This window comes from Plecotus auritus (genome assembly GCF_963455305.1).
Source record: "Plecotus auritus genome assembly, chromosome: 5".
Lineage (NCBI taxonomy): Eukaryota > Metazoa > Chordata > Mammalia > Chiroptera > Vespertilionidae > Plecotus > Plecotus auritus.
The window spans coordinates 19721038-19745097 of NC_137776.1; the positions used below are offsets into that span (position 1 = coordinate 19721038).

Here is a 24060-nt window from a genome sequence, read left to right on the forward strand (position 1 = left end):
TATATACATGGTATGTATATATCATGAAATATTACTCAGCCATAAAAAATAAAATTGGATTGCTTCCATATCTTGGCTTTTGTAAATAACAATGCAGTGAACACAATGTTTCTAATTAGTGTTTGTGGTATTTATTTTTTCACATATATGCCCAGAAGTGGAATCACTGGGTCAAAAGGCATTTCCAGTTTTAATTTTTTGAGAAATCTCCGTACTGTTTTCCACAGTGGCTGCACTAATCTGCATTCCTACCACCAGTGCACAAGGGTTCCCCTTTCTCTGCATCCTTGCTAGCACTTGTTTGTTGATTTATTGATGATAGCCATTCTGACAGGTGTGATGGTACATTATTTTTAATTCCTTGTATATGCTTACTGTTTAACTCTTTTCTCACAACTATTTCTAACTTCCATATCATACTGAAGCTCTAATAATAAATCCAGGCACTCCCAAATTTTCAGAGAATAAACTCATAAAGTTCTGAGAAGACCATGAGGCAGTTACAGACTTCCCTTTCCTCCTCTTTACTTTACAATTTATCTGAATCCACATTTTCTTCCTTGGTGCTGCTCAACACTCTCAAAGCCTCACCTCTGAAACATTCCATAAAGCCCTCCCATTTGTTTACATCTTTAATTTCTTCCTCTCTCCAAATCGTTTCTCTCTGCCTGTCAACATGGGCACTAACAAGAAGGCCATGGCTGAAACAAAGTCCTCAACCCAGTTAGTTACTCCTGGCGTTTTGGTTTCCTCCCTTCAGCACATAATCCTTAAAAGAATCTCCTAGATTTGCTGACTCTACTTTTTTATTTCTTTCCCTTACCTTACCACATTACTATCTAACCCTGCCTTATATCAGCAGAAATGTCTTATTTATAATTCATCAATTAAAAAAACATCATATTGACAATGTGGTGGTTTTTTGTTCTGTTTTTATTTCTCACATTGTCCCTCTCCTCTCTGTCCCTTTTTCCAATCCATCCAGGTCCTAGGCTTCAGCTCCTTTATGTAGGTAATAATATGAAGTTGCTGTCACTCACCCCACTTCATAGTCATATTTACACTTATTCACATGGGCCTCTACCCCAATTTCTCAGGTTACTGTTTATTTCAGTAAATTACAACTTTATTTCCTAATGACTCAAACTCAAAATAGCAATGCCATTTTATATATTTTATTTATCAATTTCTCCATTATTCATTATGAACCTGCTCCTTGCTGAGGATTAAATCCATGTCCTGAAGATTAAGAGGAGAATAAAACAATATCTCTTCTCAGTGATTAATGCTGTTCTAGAGGTACCACTAACCGGCTATCTTAACACAGTCACAATTCATATTGTGTGGGGGAGTCGGAAGGAATGCTTCGAATGAGGTGGGTAGTTCAGTTCAGTCTTTAATAAAAATTAGGCATTAAAAAGTAAAGACACTTCCAAGAGAAGATACTAAGACAGCATTTATAAAGTCAATGATGTGTAAAGCCATATGCAATTTGCTTTGACTAGAGTATAGAATTTTTTAAAAAGGAAAGGACCAAGGGGAATGAGTCTGAAGAGTTACCGTGAAGGTCTCCACGTGCTGGTCTACTGAACCTGTGACCAAATTGGGTTTTAGGGCAATCGTGCTCCAACATCATGGAGTGGGAAACATAGTCATCTTTGGTTTCACTTCTCCAGTTTCCCAAGCATTCATCATTTGTTAAATCTTGCAAACGTGCTCTTTACGTTGCCTTTTACATCTTCCCCTACTGTCTGCATCCCACCGCCCCACCCTGGTTCACAGGCTCAGTACCCTTCCCTTGGATGTCCAGACTACTGGCCTCTGACTCCAGCCTCTACTTTTACTATAAGATGGGACTTGATGATATTTTCAAAGAGAACAGTTCTAATCATGTCATTCACAGTCATAGACATTTTAGGAAATCCCACTACCACCACATTGGGTGCAGTTTCTTCATCACGACCTTTAAGACTTCCCCCTATGACCTATCTGTTTAATTATCTGCTTGTATGAAGTGCACACATTCAGTGTCACAGCCATGCAGCCCTGTGGCCTGACATTTTACTTGACATAAGCTTTCTTTCCCCGTGCCTTTGCCCTATGCTTCTTTTACCTTGAACACCATCATCCCCTCTCTGAAATTCTATCCATCCTTTAAAATGTATCTTAAAAATATATTTTTTCTTTATTTTTATTATTGACTCTATTACAGATATCCCCATTCCCCCTTTGCCTACCTCCACCCAGCCCCTTCTTCCAAGATCAACATTTAAAATTTTTCTAAACATATGTGATTGTCTCCTTTTGTTTTTATGACATATTAACTATGCAGTAGCAGAACTGATACCACAGAAAACTGAATCACTATGTAAAAGACCTAAATACCTTTTCCAGGGAGTGGAAGAAGAGAATGGAGACATTCATAGTTTGCAAAGGAACAAAAGAGTTGGAAAAATGACAGAAGATGACAGTTATAGAGGTCGGAAAACAAGGAGCCATCACACATATAAGTGGTATTTCAGAAGAAACTTATGTAACCAAACTTATTCCAAACTTGACTAGACCTCTGTCAATACAGTTTGAAGGAACTCTGCAGACTTCAGATAAAGAAGAAAACCACACCAAGACTCTCCCACAGATTTGGGCACCCCGTCCTCAGCACTCACAGCACTAAGTTCATTCTCTCCAGTAGATGTATTCTAGACAGCCATGTGAATTGGAAAAAAAAAAAAAAGAAAGAAAAAAATCTATTACTCCACAGGAATAAAAATTCATTAGCTATACTAATGAATAGTATAAATAAAGTACAAATAATTCACCTCTGAAACAGGCTAAAAGAAGGGCAGATTTGAAGGTAAAAATGTGACTCAGTGATTTCATAACATGCCAATTTATAGGACAAATTGACAGTCCTATAAATCCAGTAGATATTGGAAAATACACACACAATATATACAAACATGAAATAAGGGGGAGAAAATATCAGTGTTTAAGGACTAGATCTTTAAAATGATTAATACTAATAGTTGAAAATATTTCAAATGGGAGTAAAATTAATACAACAACTAGACCAGTGCCTAGCAGAGTAACACTAATTTAATACTTATTAAAATAAATGTTCTAGGGATTACAAATTTTAAAAATTGAAACAAATAAAAAACAAAAGAAGTGGATAACCTGAATAGAACCATATCCTGGAAAAAACTGGATCTAACATCTAAAGCAAGTGTTAGCACCCTAGCCAGTTTGACTCAGTGGATAGAGCATCGGCATGCAGACTGAAGGGTCCTGGGTTCGATTCCGGTCAAGGGCACATGTCCGGATTGTGGGCTTGATCCCAAGTATGGGGTGTGCAGGAGACAGCTAATCAATGACTACCTCTCATCATTGATGTTTCCATCTCTCTCTCTCCCTTGCTCTCTGAAATCAATAAAAATATATTAAAACAGGTGCTAGGACCAGATAACTTTATGAAAGAGTCCTCTCACCACCCTGCAAGGGACAGAAAATACTAATGCTGTTCAAACTATTCTAGGACATGAAAAAAATAGAAATATATCCTGGTCATCTCATAAAACTGGAATGACAATGATATTGAAATATGGCAAAAAAGTAAAAGAAAAATGCAGCCCAACTTTATTTTAGAATATAGATATAAAAATAATAAAATTTTGTCAAACTGAAATCCAGCAGTATATTAAAATATCAGAATCCAGTACCTTTCAGAATAACAATGCTTGCTTCTTAGTAGGAAGTTGTTAGTATGTTTTATATTCTTTCTATTCCCACCTTCTCAAACACTTCACTGTAAATTCCTCATGGCAGAATGGGACAGCGTCACCTCTGTAATCCTGTGTCCATCCCTATACCTTGCCAGAATGATCTCTTCTAATATGTAGAAAACGAGAGATCCAGTGCACAACATTCATGCACTGGGGGTGGGGGGTCCCCTCAGCCCAGTCTGCAACCTCTTGCAGTCCGGGACCCCTCAGGGGATGTCCAACTGCCAGCAGTAGGACATGCCCTGAGGCATCTTTAGCGCTGCCACGGAGTCAGGAGAGGCTCCCACCACCACCGCTGTGCTCACCAGCCATGAGCCCGGCTTCTGGCTGAGCAGTGCTCCCCCTGTGGGAGTGCAGTGACCACTAGGGGACAGCTCCTGTGTTGAGCGTCTGCCCCCTGGTGGTCAGTGCACGTCACAGCGACTGGTCTTTCCACCTTTTGGTCGATTTGCATATTAGGGCTTTATTATATAGGATTGAATGGAGAGGTTATTGGAAAGTGACAAAGAGACATTAGCAATAGGTGCCAATGAAATTTGACAACTAAAAAATTAGTCCATTTTTAACTAGGAGGAGGGAAACATAAGAAAATACACCTAATCTTATCTAATAAAAGAGTAATATGCAAATTGTCCATCACTCCAAGACACAAGTTGGCCGCCCCCATGTGGACACAAGATGTCTGCCACAAGATGGCCTACAGGGGAGGGCAGTTGTGGATAGTTAGGGGTGAACAGGACAGAAAAGGAAGGCAGTTGGGGGAGACCAGTCCAGCAGAGGAAGGCAGTTGGGGAGACCAGGCCAGCAAGGGAGGGCAGTTGGGGATGACCAGGCCTGCAGGAGAGGGTATTTGGGGGTGACCAGGCCTGCAGGGGAAGGCAGTTGGGGGCAGCCAGGCCAGCTGGGGAGGGCAGTTAGGGGCGACCAGGCTGACAAGGGAGGGCAATTAGGGGTGACCAGGCCAGCAGGGGAAGGAAGTTAGGGGTGACCAGGCCTGCAGGGGAGGGCTGTTGCAGGGGAACAAGGCATGCAGGGGAGGGCAGTTGTGCACCCCTAACTGCCCTCCCCAGCCAGCTTGGTCTCCCCCAACTGCCCTCCTCTGCTGGCCTCGTCACCCCTAACTGCCCTCCCTGCTGGCCTGATTGCCAACAACAGCCCTCCCCTGCAGGCCTGGTCCTGCACAACTGCCCTCCCCTGCATGCCTGGTCTCCCCCCAACAGCCCTCCCCTGCAGGCCTAGTCCCGTATGACTGACCTCCCCTGCATGCCTGGCCCATACAACTTTCCTCCCCTGCAGGCCTTCCCAGGCATGCAGGGGAGGGCCTCTGGGGGCAATGAGGCCTGCAGGGGAGGACAGTTAGGCTTGACAAGACTGGCAGGGCAGGGCAGTTAGGGGTGACCAGGATGGCAGGGGAGGGCAGTTAGGGGCAATCAGGCTGGCCGGGGAGCAGTTAGGTGTCGATCAGGCTGGCAGCAGAGCGGTTAGGCAGTGATCAGCCTGGCAGGCAGAAGCAGTTAGGGGCAATCAGGCAGAGGCAGTCAAATGGTTGGGAGCCGATTGGGCGCCAGCAGTCCTGGATAGTGAGAGGGATGTCCAACCGCCCATTTAGGCCCGGTCCCACCAGCATCAGATTGGAGAGGGTGCAGGCTGGGCTGAGGGATACCCCCCTTTGCACGAATTTCGTGCAACAGGCCTCTAGTTTTCATATATTAATTTAATTAGGCAGTGACCATTATGAACATAATCTTAATAATATAGAGTGTTAATTTAACTATAAATGTTATATTAAAAGCATGGGGTGAGGGGAAATGGGATGTTATTTTAAGATATTTTAAAAATTATCCATAATAAACAAAATCAAAAATAGCATCTAATTTGTATGCATCCGTTGATAGCAGTTTAAAATTTCATTCAGGGATTTGGAGGTGAATACTAAGATTATGTAAATTAAAACAACTAAAGAAATTCCAACTTGGTTATCTCTAGGGAGTGAAATCACTAAAGACTAGTCAGGTGACTACTGTTTTTCAGTATTATAGTCATTCTTTGGTAACTATAATAATAAAAGCGTAATATGCTATTTAAAGCAGACATCCTTCGGATGACCTTCTGGATGAAGCTAGGGCTGCGAGGGAAGTCTGGGTCCTGGATGCCAAAGGGAACCCAGTGCTGGCAGCTGGGGGAAGGAAGGCCTACTCTTGCATGAATTTCGTGCATTGGGCCTCTAGTTATAAATAAAATCCGAAATGCTTAAATGACTTTAAAAGTATTGTTAGTTTTTAAACTTTGATCATATATTTGGCAATGAAAGAACTTATAAAAAATTGAACATTAATTTAAAAATTATAGTATCTATTGGGTCAGGGGTAGAAAACTGGCCTTCAAAAAATGTGTGGGATAAAATTAATAAATTTGATCAATAGGGCATTTTTACATTATGTATTAAAAGCATTAGGAATCTATAATTTCTGCTGTAATAACTTCTATTCTTAGAATTTATTCTCACAAAATATTCAAGATTATATATAAACATTTTTATCATTTTCCTTGTTTGTGGTTTCTTTTGCCATTTAAAATATTTTCTTTTTAAGTTTGGGTTATTAGCCTATTTGCATTTTATACTTATGCAAATTAATAAGCTGCTTCTTATAGTTACTACCTCTAGGATAGTATCTTTTAACTGTTTTAGCTACCTGGTTCACAAATTTACACTTATAGCATTTTCCTCTTAAATTATCTTTTGGAATAAATGTTATGCTTTTTAACTCCTGCCTTTAGCTTGATATAATAAAGATACATCCTATGTTATGTGTTCTTTGTATTTTTACCACAAGTGAAATATTATATTTCAATCTAAAAATTATATACTTAGATATAAATGTGGCTATGGCTATATTTACATTAGATATAGATATGAATATCTCCTTTCAGAAACCTTAAAAATAAGAACCTTTTTTCTACTAGAAAAAAATTATTTATTAAAAATAATAGTAAATCCTCCAAGTGCCCATCAATAGTTGAGTGGATGAAAAAGCTGTGGTACAGTTACACAATAGAATACTATGCAGCTATGAAAAAGAAGGAACTCTAACCCTTTGTGACAGCATGAATGAACCTGGATATTATTATGCTAAGTGATATAAGCCAGCAAGAGAAAGATAAATGCCATATGATTTCACCTACATGTGGAATATAATGAGTAAAATAAACTGATGAACAAAATAGAACCAGAGGCATGGAACACTGGAACAGACTGAGGAATGTCAAAGGGGAGGGTGGTGGGTGCGACTGGATAAGAAAGGTGAAGAGATTAGCCAAGGAACATATATGCATAGCCCATGGTCACAGACAGCTGTGCGGTGAAAGCCAGGGGATGCGGGTTGGGCTGGGATGATGTGGGGACATCTGTAGAGTCAATAATAAAAATAAATTTTAAGACATCAACAAAGTAAATCTAATTAAAAAAAAAAAAAAACAGTAAACCCTTAAGCAGGCAATCAAATCTTGGTAACTTGAATTGTGGGGTACAATGGTGAGAGAATTAAATAGACAACACAAATAAATTTGTGGAAATTTACAATCTATTTGCCCTGAGATTTTATTTGTTTTGTTTTTTTTCTCTTGCCCTTATCAGGAAAGAGCTAGTGAAAGGACTCAGAACTGTAATAGTTGTTTCCTTCTGACCCTTACACTGTGTTTGTTTCCTTGGCATTATTTCCAATAACTATGTTTCTTGTAAATGCCTCACTTAATGTCCTCCACATGAATTACATGAGGCTGGTGGCTTTAGAGCGAGAGGTTTGGTTTGTTAATGTGGGGAAATTCTGAAACTGTGTACAGGAAAGGCACTTCTCCAGAACATGTTATGGTTCATTATATGCTGCCCGCTCCCCCCAGGCTCTGCATTCTATTAATTACTGTTGGACATATTGTGACAAAATGCTTGTCTTCCGTTGAAGGAAATTCCCAAAGGGGTTGCAACTTGGATGAAATTGAATTAAGTAAATGTAATCTAAATGAAGGTGGTTGAAAAAAACTAAATAGTAACATTTTATTCAGTTTTAATGCTCCTGGGAGCGTTTTTTAAAAACCTTTCTTTCTAAATGGGATCTTTCTAAGATCCTATGCAAAAGCTTTTACTCCTCCTGAAAAAAAAGCTTGTTTCTTCAGCAATTCACCCCAAAACAAAGCAATCAGAAATACCATGTGCTGAAAAAATTCACAGCAGAGATTTTGTAGAGGCAAGGCAAACTAACATTAATAAATGAAGCTCATTAGGCTCGATTTGCATATTTAACTCATCTTAATTACACATGGATTCAGCAAATATTTTAAAAGCTGCAATCAATCTTTCACAGACATGGTTAGTTATTTATATGAAATAAAATAAAAAACAGGAGGCTTGTTAATGATTGTTTTCAGTTTATATGCCAGTGGGATTATTTCAGAAATAGTAATAGAGTATATTTTTCTTTAACAATATATAAACCTTTTAGGTTAAAATTCTTTGGTTTCACAAAATTATTTTTTAAAAATATTTTCAAAAACTAAAAGTTAAATTATTATATTAGATATTTGGCCCTGTTCAATTAAAAAAGGATCTCCAGCCGAAACCGGTTTGGCTCAGTGGATAGAGCGTCGGCCTGCGGACTAAAAGGTCTCGGGTTCGATTCCTGTCAAGGGCATGTACCTTGGTTGCGGGCACATCTCCAGTGGGAGGCGTGCAGGAGGCAGCTGATCGATGTTTCTCTCTCATCGATGTTTCTGGCTCTCTATCCCTCTCCCTTCCTCTCTGTGAAATATCAATAAAATGTATTTAAAAAAAAAAAAAAAAGGATCTCCATAAAATTCTTTTTTTTTTTTTTTTTTTTTTTTTTAATATATTTTATTGATTTTTTACAGAGAGGAAGAGAGAGGGATAGAAAGTTAGAAACATCGATGAGAGAGAAACATCGATCAGCTGCCTCCTGCACGCCCCCACCTGGGGATGTGCCCGCAACCCAGGTACATGCCCTTGACCGGAATCGAACCTGGGACCCTGCAGTCCGCAGGCCGACGCTCTATCCACTGAGCCAAACCGGTTTCGGCACCATAAAATTCTTTGACATTAATATTTAAACTTGCTAATAAGGTAGTACCTGTAATGGAAATAATCTACAGATAGCTGGTAATGAGAATGCTTTTCTCACAGCTGATATAAGTTTTTATTCTGCTCACCCTTGAACATGGTTTGCTTTCTTCCCTTTAAGAGTACTTTTAGCCCAGCTGGCATGGCTCAGTGGTTGTGTGTTGACCCATGAACCAGGAGATCACTGTTCAATTCTCAGTCAGGGCACATGCCCAGGTTGCAGGCTTGATTCGCAGTAGAGGGTGTGTAGGAGGCAGGTGATCAATGATTCTCTCCCATCATTGATGTTTCTATCTCTCTCTCCCTCTCCCTTCCTCTCTGAAATATACATATCTATATATCTACATATATATATACTAGAGGCCCATTGCAAGAAGATTCGTGCAATAGGCCTTCCTTCCCCTGCTTCCAGCACTGGTTTTCCTCCGGCACCTGGGAACCAGACCTTTACTCTGGCTGCCACCTTCCATCTTCACTCTGGCCGAAGCGCCACTCCTGTAGCTCCCTCCACCCCCTGCCTTCCCCTCATAGCAGGCATCCAACCCCGCCCAGCTGCTCCACTCCTGCATGCCTGCTGCCCAGAGGCCCATAGGGGCTGGGGGGTGGGGCCGCCACCATATTTGTTGGGTTAATTTGCATACTCACTCCTGATTGGCTGGTGGGCATTGTGAAGTGACAGTCAATTTGCATGTTTCTCTTTTATTAGTATGTGTGTATACACACACACACACACACACACACACACACACACACACTAGAGGCCTGTTCGTGCAAGAGGGGTTGTGTCCCTCAGCCCAGCCTGCACCCTCTCCAATCTGGGACCCCTTGAGGGATGTCCGACTGCCTGTTTAGGCCTGATCCAGGTAGGATCAGGCCTAAACAGGCAGTCGGACATCCCTCTCACAATTCAGGACTGCTGGCTCCCAACTGCTTGCCTACCTGCCTTCCTGATTGCCCCTAACCGCTTCTGCCTGCCAGCCTTATCACCCCCTAATCACTCCCGTGCCAGCCTGATTGATGCTTAACTGCTCCCCTGCCAGCCTGTTTGCTCCTAACTGCCCTCCCTGCAGGCCTGGTCACCCCCAACTGCCCTCCCCTGCAGGCCTGGTCCCTCCCAACTTCCCTCCCCTGTTGGCCTGATCACCCACAACTGTCCTCCCTTGCAGGCCTGGTCCCTCCCAATTGCCCTCCCCTGCTGGCCATCTTGTGATGGCCATCTTGTGTCCACATGGGGGCATCCATCTTTGACCACATGGGAGCAGCCATCTTGTATGTTGGAGTGATGGTCAATTTGCATATTATTTTTTTATTATATAGGATAGAGGCCTGGTGCAGGGGTGGGGGCCAGCTGGTTTGCCCTGAAGGGTGCCTGGATCAGAGTGGGGTTCCCTTGGGGCGTGGGGTGGCCTGGGCGAGGGGCCTGTGGTGGTTTGCAGGCCAGCTACGCCCCCCAGTGACCCAAGCAGAGGCCCTGGGATCTGGGATTTATTTATCTTCTATAATTAAAACTTTGTAGCCTTGAGCAAAGGCCAAGGCAGGCCAGGGCTGTGGAAGCTTGTCTTCCTCCATCACCAGGGGCAACTCAAGTCTCCTGCTCTCTTCAGCTCCGTGGCTGCTGCCATTTTTGTTGGGATTTATTTATCTTCTATAATTGAAACTTTGTAGCCTTAAGTGGAGACCAGGGCCGGCCAGGGTGTGCAGAAAGCTTGGCTTCCTCCATTGCCAGGGAAACCCAAGCCTCCTGCTCGCTCTGTGGCCACAGCCATCTTGGTTGGGTTAATTTACATACTCACTCCTGATTGGCTGGTGGGTGTGGCTTGTGGGTGTAGCGGAGGTATGGTCAATTTGCATATTACTCTTTTATTAGATAGGATATATATATATATGTGTGTGTGTGTGTGTGTGTGTGTGTGTGTGTGTGTGTATATACTTTTAATTGATTAGAAAATATGAAGTAAAATGCATATGGCACCATTGCACAATATAATTCTCTTTAATAAATTTCATTTAGAGAATTTTTGAAGTTTTTAAATTAAGCAATTATTTTAAGTTTCTACTATAAACAGTTATTTTCTAGGAATATGCAATGGAATAATACTCTCCCTAGACATTGCCTCTGTATTGCAATGTGAGGGGCTTGCAGGACGAATGTGGAGGGAGGTACAGAGGTGCTGCTCACAGGAAAAGCAGTGCATGTGCACAACTGTATTCTGGGCAACTGCCAAATGGGTGTGAAATTCAATGATTAGGACTCCATTCCTAGTGTTTCTCCTTGAGGGTTCTTTCATAAAATAAAAAATCCTGAGAGGTTAACACATTTTCCTGAATTGCCTTGAAAAGGCAGAGGTTACATGTTAAAAAAGAAAGTTGATGAAGAGCAAACTTAGGAACCTTACTTAATATCTTTCCTAGGAAAGACCTAAAAGTATGTGTGTGTGTGTGTGTGTTTGTGTGTGTGTTACTACTTCAAAAATAATTATAAAATACCTCTCATGAGCCAGCTCATCTCTGCAGCTATAATTATGAAGTGATGAAGGTAATAGAAGTCATTCCTGCTATCACAGAGTTTGCAACCTGCATATTATTACTAATAACTAACATTTACTGAGCACTTGCTATGTCCCAGGCAGCAATCTAATCATTTTACATGAATTACTTAAATCCTCATGATGATGCCATCATGTAGATTATTCCTATTTTACAGATGATATCATGGAGGCTCATAGTGCTCCAAGGACAAAGCTAAGCCCAAGTTCAAATTCAAGCAGTATTACTCTGGACCCTGTGCTCTTAGTTTGTCTAATTAAATATATGCTCTGATATGACATAAAAATGAACTTTTCATTCTGAGATTGAATATTAACTCAAGGTATGTTAAGGTAATATATGTAAGTTATATATATATACACATATATACATATATATACATATATACATATATATACATATATACATATATATATATATATATATATACACACACACATATATATATATATATCCTATATAATAAAAGAGTAATATTAATGAACACAGATACACAGAGAGGGAAAACCATGTGAAGACTTAGAAAGAAGATGGCCTACATACCAACGAGAGGCCTCAGAATGAAACCAACCCTGTCAACATCTTGCTCTTAGACTTTTAGCCTCCAAATTAACCATCACTCCAACACACAAATGGCTGTCCCATGTGGTCAAAGATGGCTGCCCCATGTGGACACAAGATGGCCGCCACAAGATAGCCAGCAGAGGAGGGCAGTTGGGAGGGACCAGGCCGGCAGAGGAGGGAAGTTGGGGGCGACTGGGCCTGCAGGGAAGGGCAGTTGGGGGGGGGAACCCAGGCCTGCAGGGGAAAGCAGTTGGGGGGGACCAGGCCTGCAGGGGAGGGCAGTTAGGGGTGACCAGGCCTACAGACTAGGGCAGTTAGGGGCAAACAGGCTGGCAGGGGAGAAGTTAGGCATCAATCAGGCTGGCAGGGGATGGTTAGGGGGTGATCAGGCTGGCAGGCAGAAGCAGTTACGGGCAATCTGGAAGGCAGGCAGGTGAGCAGTTGGGATCCAGCCGTCCTGGATTGTGAGAGGGATGTCTGACTCCCCGTTTAGGCCCAATTCTACCTGGATCAGGCCTAAACGGGCAGTTGGACATCTCTTGAGGGGTCCCAGATTGGAGAGGGTGCAGGCTGGGCTGAGGGACACACACCCCCTTGCATGAATTTCATGGACCGGGCCTCTAGTATATATATAATGCAATAAATACTATAAGATAAAGTCCCAGTTTAACTCTTCCAACTAGCTAATGCCCTAATGGCTATTGCACTCTAAGGTATTTTATGAATAGTGAAATAAATTTTTCTAGCCCTTTGTTATGGGCTAAATTGTGTCCTCTCAATTTACATATTGAAGATCTAACCCCCATTCCCTCAGAATGTGACTATATTTGGAAATAGGGACTTTTAAGAGGTAATTAAGGCTAAAAAAGGTCCTTGGGATGGACCCTAGTCCAATCTGACTAATGTCCATATAAGAAGCGGAGATTAGAACACAGATACACAGAGAGGGAAAACCATGTGAAGACTTAGGAAGAAGATGGCTTACATACCAACGAGAGGCCTCAGAATGAGACCAACCCTGTCAACATCTTGCTTTTAGACTTTTAGCCTCCAGAACAGTGAGAAAATGAATTTTTGTTGTCTGAGCCACACTGTCTGTGGTACTCTGTTATGGCAGCCATAACTAACACACCCTTCACCCTATCTGTGGTATCAAAAGATGAAACCACCACTCAATATTTGGAACAAACAAAAATCCCTGAGTTCATCATATACTTAAGTGAGGAAGAGTTATACTAGTCAGAGTTGTACTCATTGAGCAAGCCCAATTACTGATCTTCAGTTTGGGGGAAGAGTTTACTTTGGATTGTGTAGGTTATAGATGTTAGGTCAGGCTTAGAAGAGTAGTTGTGTTGGTTATTGAGGCATGATTTTTGTCTCTTGTAGAAGTGGAAGAAGGTTAATATCAGACTTAGAAACATGTTCCCTGTATTGATTCTTTGGCCAATTGGCTCACTTTCAAATCCTAAGTCTGATGCTATTTGGCTTTTTGAGGAGTGTTCACTGACATTAGTTGTCATTGATTAATTATATAGGTTTAAAATAAGTTCTGGTTGTTTACTCATAAGCAGGGCTATGGAAGTGTTACTAATTGAATGGACAAGTTAAAACTAGTTCTGGTGTTTGCTAACATGGCTATAGAACAAAGAGTCTTTTCCAGAGAGCGTGGTTATTTTTTATTCTCAGTGGCCAACAAAAATTAAAAGGTAGGACAAATAATAGAAAAGAAGACGACTAATGAATCTATAAATAGTAATATATTTTACTAGTGTAAGCAAAATGCTAATTTCTTTTCACAAAGTTCTCCAACTCTAAATAAGAATTTAAAATATTACCAATTTTATATGGTAGAAATTAAGAGTTACAGTATTTGAAGTACTTAGCATAGTATTTATACATGAGAAATATTACCAATACATTTCCAATGAGCTGAGTTCCAAAAGCTGTAATTTTACCAGAATCACATTCTTCACAATCACAATATACTACCTCTCATAAAATTCACAAATAGCATGATTTAATTTATGCAAGCACTGAGGTGGATAACATGATACAGTAAAAAAAAATTAATGTATGGGCACATATTGTACTACAAAATTAACAAAAGACACTATTTACAGTAGTTGCATTTAGGGATGACCTGCAATGAGAGACTAACTTTTCATTGCATAGTCTCCTGTAATATTTGGGGTATTTTTTTTTCAACTATATCCCTGTATTTCTTTTCTCCAAAAAAATGTAGTTAATAAAAAAAAAAAAAAAAACTGTGGGGATCTTTTTACTGAAAAGGGCATAAAGAAACTTTTTGGAGTGATGGAAATGTTCTATATCTTAATCTGAATGGCAGTTACACAGATAATACATAGATAAAAATTCATTAAGCTAAGTCCCCAAGGTGTGTGCATTTTACTGTAAGTTATATGTCACTAAGGAACTTTAACACATCAAAAATAAATTTTTTAGATAGCCTTGTAAACAAAAAACAAGACTGACTTAGGAAGGCTCACTTTATATTTTGAAATCTGTTAAACTTTTTCAAAGGTTATTTAATCCATTGGTAAATAAGTCATTATAGTGAAAATGAAGTTTGTTAACAACTCTTTGATGATTTTGATGATGTTATGTCTGGTTACTTGTTTTATGATTATTTATGATTTTATATTTTACTAGAGGTCTGTTGCAGGAAGATTCCTGCAAGAATAGGGCTTCCCGTGGCCATCTCTGCCACCCTGCCTGCTTCCCTCCTATTTCTGCCACCCTGCCTGCTTCCCTCCCATCTCCATCACCCCACCTGCTTCCCTCCCATCTCCACCGCCCTGCCTGCTTCTCCGCACGCTTGGCTTCCTTCTACGCTGTCTTTAATCTTAGCTCTGCACCTGGTTATGCAAATTAACCTCCATCTTGGTTGGGTTAATTTGCATACCCACTCCTGATTGGCTGGTGGACATGACTTGTAGGCGTAGTGGAGGTACAGTCAATTTGCATGTTTCTCTTTTATTAGTGTAGATGATTATTTAATGATTCTATATTAGACTTACTTTTTAGAGTTTTTAAACTTTTGTCTTGAGTATTAGGCTTCTGACATGTACTATTTCAACATTTTTTCAGCTTTCCACATTGCAGTATAGATAATAGAAAAGCTTTTAATATTTGAGGAGATATTAATCTTCCCACATAGGGTTCATGTCAGTCAGGCTAAGCTAGGCTATTTTATAGTAGCACATAACCTCCAAATCACAGTAACATTTACATCTTACTCATGGTCTGTGTTCTCTTTAGGTTGGATGGAAGGTCTCTGCTAGTCATACTCACCTATGATCCAGGGTGATCTAGCAGCCACCTTGAATGCTGCTGTTTTTTGCCAAAGAGCAAGGATATTTTTGGAGAGTATTGCACCTCTAATTAATAGAAAGGTGGGGTTGCAAAGAGCATGAGAGAGGTATTACATGTTATTTCCATTCACAATTCTTGGGCCAGAACAAGTTATGTTTAGTTTTTTACTCAACAACTGTTTATGAGATCCTACTAGAGCTGTCTTGGGCCTTGGGGATGATAGAGTCGTGGACATGTTTCTCTTGTGGTGCTTAATTCTAGTGGAAGGAAACTAACAATAAATCAGAAAATAAATTCGTTGAGTAAATTTATATGCTAGAGTGACATGAAAGAAACAAAACAGGGTGACCTATTTGTTGGTTATCAACACATGTTGAAACCGCTAAAGGATACTCAGGGGTTTGACTCAGTAGAAGCTTAGTTCCCATTCATGGGATGTGTAGTCAGAAGGTGCTAATTGGTGGCTTTTCTCTTTGTGGTGGTTCAGAAACCCAGACTTGTTCCAGGGCCCCTGTACCTGCAGCTGAAAATGGGCAAAAATTGTGTGGGATATTTTAAGGGCCAAGACCACATGGGACTTATTTTATAACTGCCCATATTTCACTGGGCAGAGCTCAGTCACCTGGCCACACCTGAGCTCAAGTCTGGCTTAGTGTTCAAGAAGAAAATAAAAGGGTTTTCATTAAAGTTTCTGATACTGTAATGAGAGGATATAAGAGAAGGGGCAGGGATACTAGATTTCAGATATCAGTAAAAACTATGAATTTTAGTTGAGAGCAGAATGAGAAGGACAAGGACATGTTTAAAGCTACACAGAAACATATAAAGTAGAGAAAAAGGAAGTGTAAAGGCAGGGACATGCTAGGCCTGTTAGAAGAACAGGAGGCCAATGTGGATAGTGTTATGTTTTTATGTTTATATTTACTAATTTGTTTATCTTGACAATAAACATGAGGTTGCTGGATCAGAGTTCAGACCATTCATTTACTCACCAAGCAGTGTGTGTTAATTTGCCTAATTCCTCAAGGGGAGAAGCAGTAAGAGCGAGGTGCACCCTGTAGGTACAGTGGAATTATGCCCCATGAAAGGAAACCCCTAAATTATGACATTAGAGCTTATCTGTTTCTCCAGGAGAGAGAGAGATTGAGACAGAGTCATTTGTTTTCAAATATAAATAAATCCCCTCTAGGGGGAGGAGGGGAAGGTTTCTAGTCTTGTAACTCCTAGAATGTAAACAAAAACCACAAATTTCTCAGGGAAAGATGCCCCTAAATCTCCCCAAATTTCTCTATCTTTAGGGTTGCTATTAATCTTTGCTCAGAAAGCCTTGACCATGTAGACAAATGAAGATATTCTGGAACACTGCACATGAGAAGGGAGAATGGTAAAGGATGAGGTCAGATAGCCAGACAGGAGACCGACAGTATAGAGCCTTTGGAGCTAAGTAAAGAGTTTAGAATTTATTCTGAGTGCAGTGGTAATTGTTTGGATGACTGTAAGCTGGATCTTGGCATGATCTGATTCAAGTTTCATTGATCAGTCTGGTGGCTGTGAGAGAAATGGATGAGGAGTGGGGTGAGAGGAGGAGCAAGGCGATCGATAAGGATGCTCCTGCTGTCATCATGCACTGGAGTGGTAATGATGGAGAGTGACAGAAGTGAGCACAACAGGGCTGCATATTTCAGGAAGAGCTGTATACTGGATGAGGAGTTGGCTGGAGGTGAGGGAAGAAGGAGAGATATTCTAATTCTCAGGTCTTTGATTGACTAGGTTTTTTGTTTGAACAACTGTGATGCCATTTACTCAGAGGGAATGATTTGGCAAGGATCAAGTAAGCAACTGGGAAGTAGTGAGTTAAAAAGTCTGCTTTAGCATATTATGTCTGACAGGCTATATCAGACAGGTCCCCAGCAGGGAGCAGATGACACCTGGGGAAAACTCCAGTTGAATGTTACAGAAATGTGAACAGGGTTAAGGGACCAAACACGGCACTCAATGGCTAGCAACCATGGGAAGCCAGCACTACCTCTAGGTCTGAAGGGGCAGGAGAAGAAGAACATTATTGGACACACATGGGCTATAGCCATGGGAGAGGACCTCACAGCAGGAGTGTGGAATTGGGAAGAAGACAGGGTCACTGACAAAATCACAGCTGAAGCCGTGGTTGTTTATCTGTCCTCTCTTTCTGCTTGTCGACCTCCTGCTGGTGCTTTCTTCTGGCTGAGTCCAATCAGCTCAAGTGCCCAAGGTGATGGGGTTAGTAGACAGAGGGCTTGAAGCAGGGCAGTGCCACATGGGGAATGACTGAGGGACAAACAGAAGAAACAGCACTGATGCCTCTGAGACTCCTTCCTTTCAAGCAGCAGGTAGACAGCTAAAGGCAGAGATGTTGATTTGGAAGTTATCAGCATTTTCAATGGTTGCGAGCTAATATTTGTCAAGCTCTTACTTTGTCTAAGCACTCTACTAATGTCCACGTGCATTATTTCATTTAATTTTCAAGACAAAACCATAGGTTAAATATTACCCCTTTGGACACGGGTAGTGGTATTTAACATTTGGGTTTGTTTCGAGAATTAATGAGGAAACTGAAGCACAGGGGAGTGAAGCGATTTGTTTCAAGTTACATGGCTATTAAGAAGTGGTTCCAAGAATTAAGTTCCAGACGTTTCGATCCCCAGGGCCAATGATAGAAACTATTATGCGATCCTTGCACACGGGTTCTCTGGAGCAATGACGTGTTAGGCCACATGATTTTTTTTTTTTTTAATACAACTCTTCCCTCTTTTTCATTGCTTTGAAATAAAACAATTCTGACAATATTTCATCAAAGAAGTTATTCTAAGCTTTAGTGTCCCGGTTTGGGTATTGCTTTTGATTAAGGCTATGTGCAGACTAGCATATTAGTAACCCACATATTCCCTCCACCACCAAAAGAGCACATTCACTTTTATCTTGGGAACAAAGCTGGAGAGAAAAAGCTTTTTTAACTTTTCTTAATTCATGAAACATTTATCTTCTAGTCAGGTTTTGTTATAGCAGCACAAATGTGGTCCGTCAGCATTTCCATTATTTCCTCATATTTCCAGGGCTTTTCAAGAGTGCCTTAGAGACTCCATTCCGAATTAAAACTTGGCCTTCAGGATTTGCGTCAGAAAACTCCATTTTCCTTACTAATTAATCAAATAGTTTAGAGGTTTGCAATTTAGAAGGGGGCCAAATGTAAAACTCTTATTAATGCAAAAATATTTTGAGGCAAATTTGCTAATTTAAATATATTTTTAAATATTAACACTTACTCTACAAGCGTAATGTGATATGACTATATGATACTAGTTCTCAAAAACTACCACAAAAGTTCCTAAAATAATAATATATGAAAGCTAATTATAACAATTTATACTTCACCTTTTTGGCTTTGCAATTAATTTATTTCCATTTTAGGAATTTGGTTGCTTTGAAGTTCTCAGCATAATTAATGTTATAACAGTATCAAGACACTGAAGCAGGATGACATGGGCAGGGGGGATTCTGAAAGAGTGTCAAAGTGTTCAGTATATCTTTAAGAAATTTAAATTCATCTGGGTAATTTTGCAGCCTGTGAAAAGGGATTAATAGCGTGTCCCAAATCTGTAAAAATACCTGAGATTTAATTGTTTTAAAGCAATGGTGAGTGCTGTTTAGAGCTTAGTAGCTGAAGCCTTTCCCACTTCGCCTAATTCCAAGTATCATATGAATGTCGGATAACAGTGAGGGGCATGATGGTGACCACTATCTTTAATATCTCTTTCTGTGGTCTTTTCTGTAACCTCTCTTCCAGCCTCACCTGGCAGAGCACTAAGGAAATACAAGGTAGTGAAGGAGAGTCGAGGAAGCCTTCTGAGCAAACCTACTCTCCTGACTGCCTTCTCTCTAGCCACACTGGCTCCTTGCTGTTCTAGAAACACACCAGGTGAACTCTCAGCTGGAGACACTCGCTCTAGCCTTTCCTTCTTTCAGGAATGCTTTCTCCACATGTCTGCTTGGTTAACTCCCTTACTGATTTTAGACTTTCAAACCTTACTTTCTGAGTGTGGTCAAACCACATTACTCTACTTGATAATTTGATTTGCCCTTTGCCCTTCAATCCCCAAACTCATGATACCCCTGCCCTTCCCCGACTTCCTTATTTTTATAACTAGAGGCCCGGTGCACGAAATTTGTGCACAGGGGTGTGTGTCCCTTAGCCCAGCCTGCACCCTCTCCAATCTGGGACCCCTCAAGGGATGTCCGACTGCCCGTTTAAGCCCGATCCTGGCAGTCGGACATCCCTCTCACAATCTAGGACTGCTGGCTCCCAACTGCTCACCTGCCTACCTTCCTGATTGCCCCTAACCGCTTCTGCCTGCCAGCCTGATCACCCCCTAACCACTCCCCTGACAGCCTGATTGATGCCTAACTGCTCCCCTGCCAGCCTGTTTGCCCCTAACTGCCCTCCCCTGAAGGCTTGGTCACCCCTAACTGCCCTCCCCTGCAGGCCTAGTCACCCCCAACTTCCCTCCTCTGCCAGCCTGGTCACCCCTAACTGCTCTCCCCTGCAGGCCTTGTCCCCTGCAACTGCTCTCCCCTGCAGGCCTGAGTCCCCCCCAACTGCCCTCCCCTACAGGCCTGGTCACCCCTAACTGCCCTCCCCTGCAGGCCTTGCCCCCCCCCCAACTGCTCTCCCCTGCAGGCCTGGGTCATTCCCAACTGCCTTTCCCTGCAGGCCTGGTTGCCCCCAACTTCCCTCCTCTGCCGGCTTGGTCACCCCTAACTGCCCTCCCCTGCAAGCTTGATCGCCCCCAACTGCCCTCCCTTGCAGGCCTGGTCCCTCCCAACTGCCCTCCCCTGCTGGCCTGATAGCCCACAACTGCCCTCCCTTGCAGGCCTGGTCCCTCCCAACTGCCCTCCCCTGCTGGCCTGATTGCCCACAACTGCCCTCCCCTGCTGGCCATCTTTTGGTGGCCATCTTGTGTCCACATGGGGGCAGGATCTTTGACCACATGGGGGCAGCCATCTTGTGTGTTGGAGTGACGGTCAATCTGTATATTACTCTTTTATTAGATAGGATACTTCTCTTCTGACATACTGTATTCCTCTTAAAAATATTCATTTCCCATAGAAGGTCAATGGGGACAAGGTTCTTTGTTTTATTCATTGATATATCCTAAGTATCTAGAATTGTCCCTGATGTGTTAAACGCTAAAAAACAACTTGTTGAATGGATATTATATTATTGGATTAAATCTTAATTTCATACCATAATAAAAATCTATCAACAATATTCCAGATATATCATTTTCTGGTTCTTCTACAGAATTTGAATTATTTCACTCATATAGTTAAGAATGCCCTTTGACCATTGGTGTAAAAGTGAAGCCATCCCTCTCCCATTGAAATCCCCTTTGTAATATGTTATGGGTCAATTTTTCTGGAATCATTTAAACTGAAGCTTGGATATTTTTGTAGTTAATTTTAGCTTTGTTTAGAAAACATGATCTGAATGGGTACATGTGAAGTATGGTTTTCACAAAACAAATGCTTATTTTGTATTAAAAATACTACTGTGCATGTGTTATAACATTTTTATATTTGTAATGATTACAATGCCAAACTTTGAAAATTCTGAAATTTAAAAAAAAAAAAAAGATCTTATAGCTAAAAACAAAAAAGGGAAAGGACTCCACACCTCCAGCAGCGGTAGAAATCATGGGCTTCACTATTCGGCCCCATGGCGTGAAAACTGTACTAATGGCATAACGGTGCCATTTGGTGAGATTTCACCACCAGTTCAAGGGTATAAAAGCAAGGACGCAAGAATTTCCGTGTAGGTACCAGCCCTGGTGGCACACTCATCAGCACAGCACTGATTCTGAATGGTAGCTGATATCGAAAGCTAACATTTTCTATCATGAGACTATATTAATTTTATTATTGGACTAAAACATTGCTTGAAAACAAATACAATTAAGTATCCTTCAATTTATTTTTACACATCGAATGGAATTTATTTGACTTTATTTCTGCTTTGTCTTCCTAGGGCAAATGTGAGCAGTCACTTTATGGTCACATGCATTCCATCAATGATGCCACCTTCACTCCTAAGGTGAGTTCAGTTCTCCCAATAATTTTTTTTAACTCTTCACATATACAAATTCATTTTAATAAAACAAAATCCCAGGGGTAAATGTAGGTTAACAGTGTGAGTAGGAGAACACATTTGGGAATTAATTATGACAATGGAAAAAACATGTAGGCGGTATAGGGTTGCAGAAGTTTAGAACACAAAAACATACAATATATAATGGTAGAAACAATGAGGAACTCACCTATTGAACTTAACTCTAATGAAGTACATTTTTGAAAGCTTATTTTCTAATTTTGGTGTCAAGAAAGTGTGATATAGACTTGTCAATATTAATGTAGATTCATAAAATAACAAAAATGCTTGAAAGGAAACCCAAGAATAAACACTGTTAAAGAAATAGGGACTTCCTTCTGGTTAGAACACAGCAACCTTGAATGGACAAATGGACAGCTTTTCAATTCCTCATTGAAAGCTTTTAAATATTTCTCTTTTCATATAAACTGATGGCATCCCAAATATGTTTTTCTGAAGCTTGAGATATTTAGATATCAGGATGATTTTTCCAATGATGAAAATCGTTAAAATATTGCTTTGCATTGCTGAGCTAATTGCAGTTATCCTTAAAAGGGTTCAAATAGTAATCATGGAAGGATGATTTAAGTTTGTTCCTTCTCAGATGGAAGTGATTTGAGATGATAGATGACCTCTCAAGTCCTTTCAAACTCTGATTTAATTATATCTAACATTTTAATTTGTCTCCAAGTTCCCAGTAGAATGTGAATCTTAATTCCATATTCCTCTTCCAATTAGCTAAAAAAGAAATCTGATAGATTTCCTACATCTAATTTCAAGATGACAGCATTGTCAAAATTCTGTCACTATTGTGCTGTTATTATTCTTTTAGAAAGAGGAAAAATGCAAACTAGAATTTTTTTTCTACTAAAGGAAGGTTGTTTGCTCCACCTGAATTATGCCGATGCCACTGTCAACCCTGGAATTTTAATAATGAGCTCAACTACAATTATATTTCAATAAAGGAATTTCCATTTGATTGACTCTGTTGAGCCAACATATTATGGATTAGTTCTAGATACCAAGCAAAATTTTATTTCTAGCATATTATAAAGCCGTTTAAGCAATATGGACCCATATAATGTGGATATTTATGCCAAAAATCTATTAAGTGGCTTGCAACTTTATGTACCCTAGGAAAATTAAATGGAAGCTAAAATGAAGTAAACTAATATTTTGTAAGTTAGACATTTTATTTGGTAAGCAATACTGTAGCTGAAAAAGACACACCATTTAACATACAAAATAGTAAAATTTAATAAATATGGAAATAGCCAAATCAGATTTATTGAATCAGCAATCAAGGGAGACATACATTAATTATACATATTTCAAAGCCAAAATGATGAATATGAGGTCCAGTGTCCAGTGTCACAATGGCTAGCCTGGTTTTGTTTACTCACTTTGTTCACACCAAAACGCCTGTCACTGCACAGTTCCAAATCAACATACCAGGACTTCACTGAATGGTTCCATCAATTTATTTCTTCTTTGCTGTAATATTTAATAACTATTAAGGAAATAATATTTTATGATGATAACTGACACTCCTAAATGAAGTTTACGCTCACTGTGCCAATTGATTTGAAAGCTGTTTTGTTGCACACACCTGCTGAGAAATTGTCAAGAGATCAGGAGACAGCAGTTACTGAGAGAGCAAAAAGACTTTTAGGGATTGCTCAAGGACATGGCATTGTGACCCATTTCACTTTCAAACAAATTACCAGACAAAGGTGTGATAATAAATGCATTATAAGGTACATATATAGCAGGCAGCAATCTGAATTACTTAGTATTAGACTTACTAATTATTTGATGCCTTTGGGATATGCAATTAGGTTACATTAGTTTAAAATGCATTCAGCTATTTATATAAGCACAATTTTAGGAAAATTCTACAATTTTAGATTTGTAAGCAGAAATCACAAATGTAAAATTCAGTATTACCTAGCTAGCAACCAAGAATCACAGAAACAAATACATAATATACAATATGTATGTATGGTCCCGAAAAGCTATGTAAATTTAATTTTTATGTTATATGGTATTAGGGCTCTGATGTCTTTATTTCTTAACGATATTTCTAATGGAAGTAGATATTTATGTAAAACCTCTTTTTAAAGTAACCTGTTAATGTCTGTCCATGGGCTATGCATATATGCATAAAAATTAATTGGTTAATCCTTTCCTGCTCCCCCAACCCCTTTCCTATGAAATACATCAGTCTGTTGTATGCTTTAATATCTCTGGATCTTTTTTGTTCCTCGGTTTATTTTGTTCATTAGATACCACATGTAAGTGAAATCATGTGATACTTGTATTTCTCTGACTGGCTTATTTCGTTTAGCATAATTCTCTCCATTTTTTAATGAAACAACAGAAGCCATCAGAGAAGAAATTTCAAATCTTCCTACTACTATGTTAAGTAAGAAATGATGTAATTGTATTTCACTGGAGCTAAAAATGGATATAATCCTCAATAGGAATATTTTGTCATTTTTACATTTAGAATATACCATTTAATAGTT

General features: G+C 40.1%; 1 protein-coding gene across 1 annotated transcript in view; it reads left to right on the forward strand.

Annotated features, from left to right (window-relative positions):
• The window catches only part of LOC308248923 (sperm-associated antigen 16 protein-like), a 627414-nt gene that overhangs the window by 389217 nt on the left and 214137 nt on the right, over positions 1-24060 (forward strand). The window contains exon 6 of the mRNA XM_080669397.1: positions 21413-21478. Coding sequence (XP_080525523.1) covers positions 21413-21478 — 66 coding nt within the window. The remainder of the gene's footprint in view (positions 1-21412; positions 21479-24060) is intronic.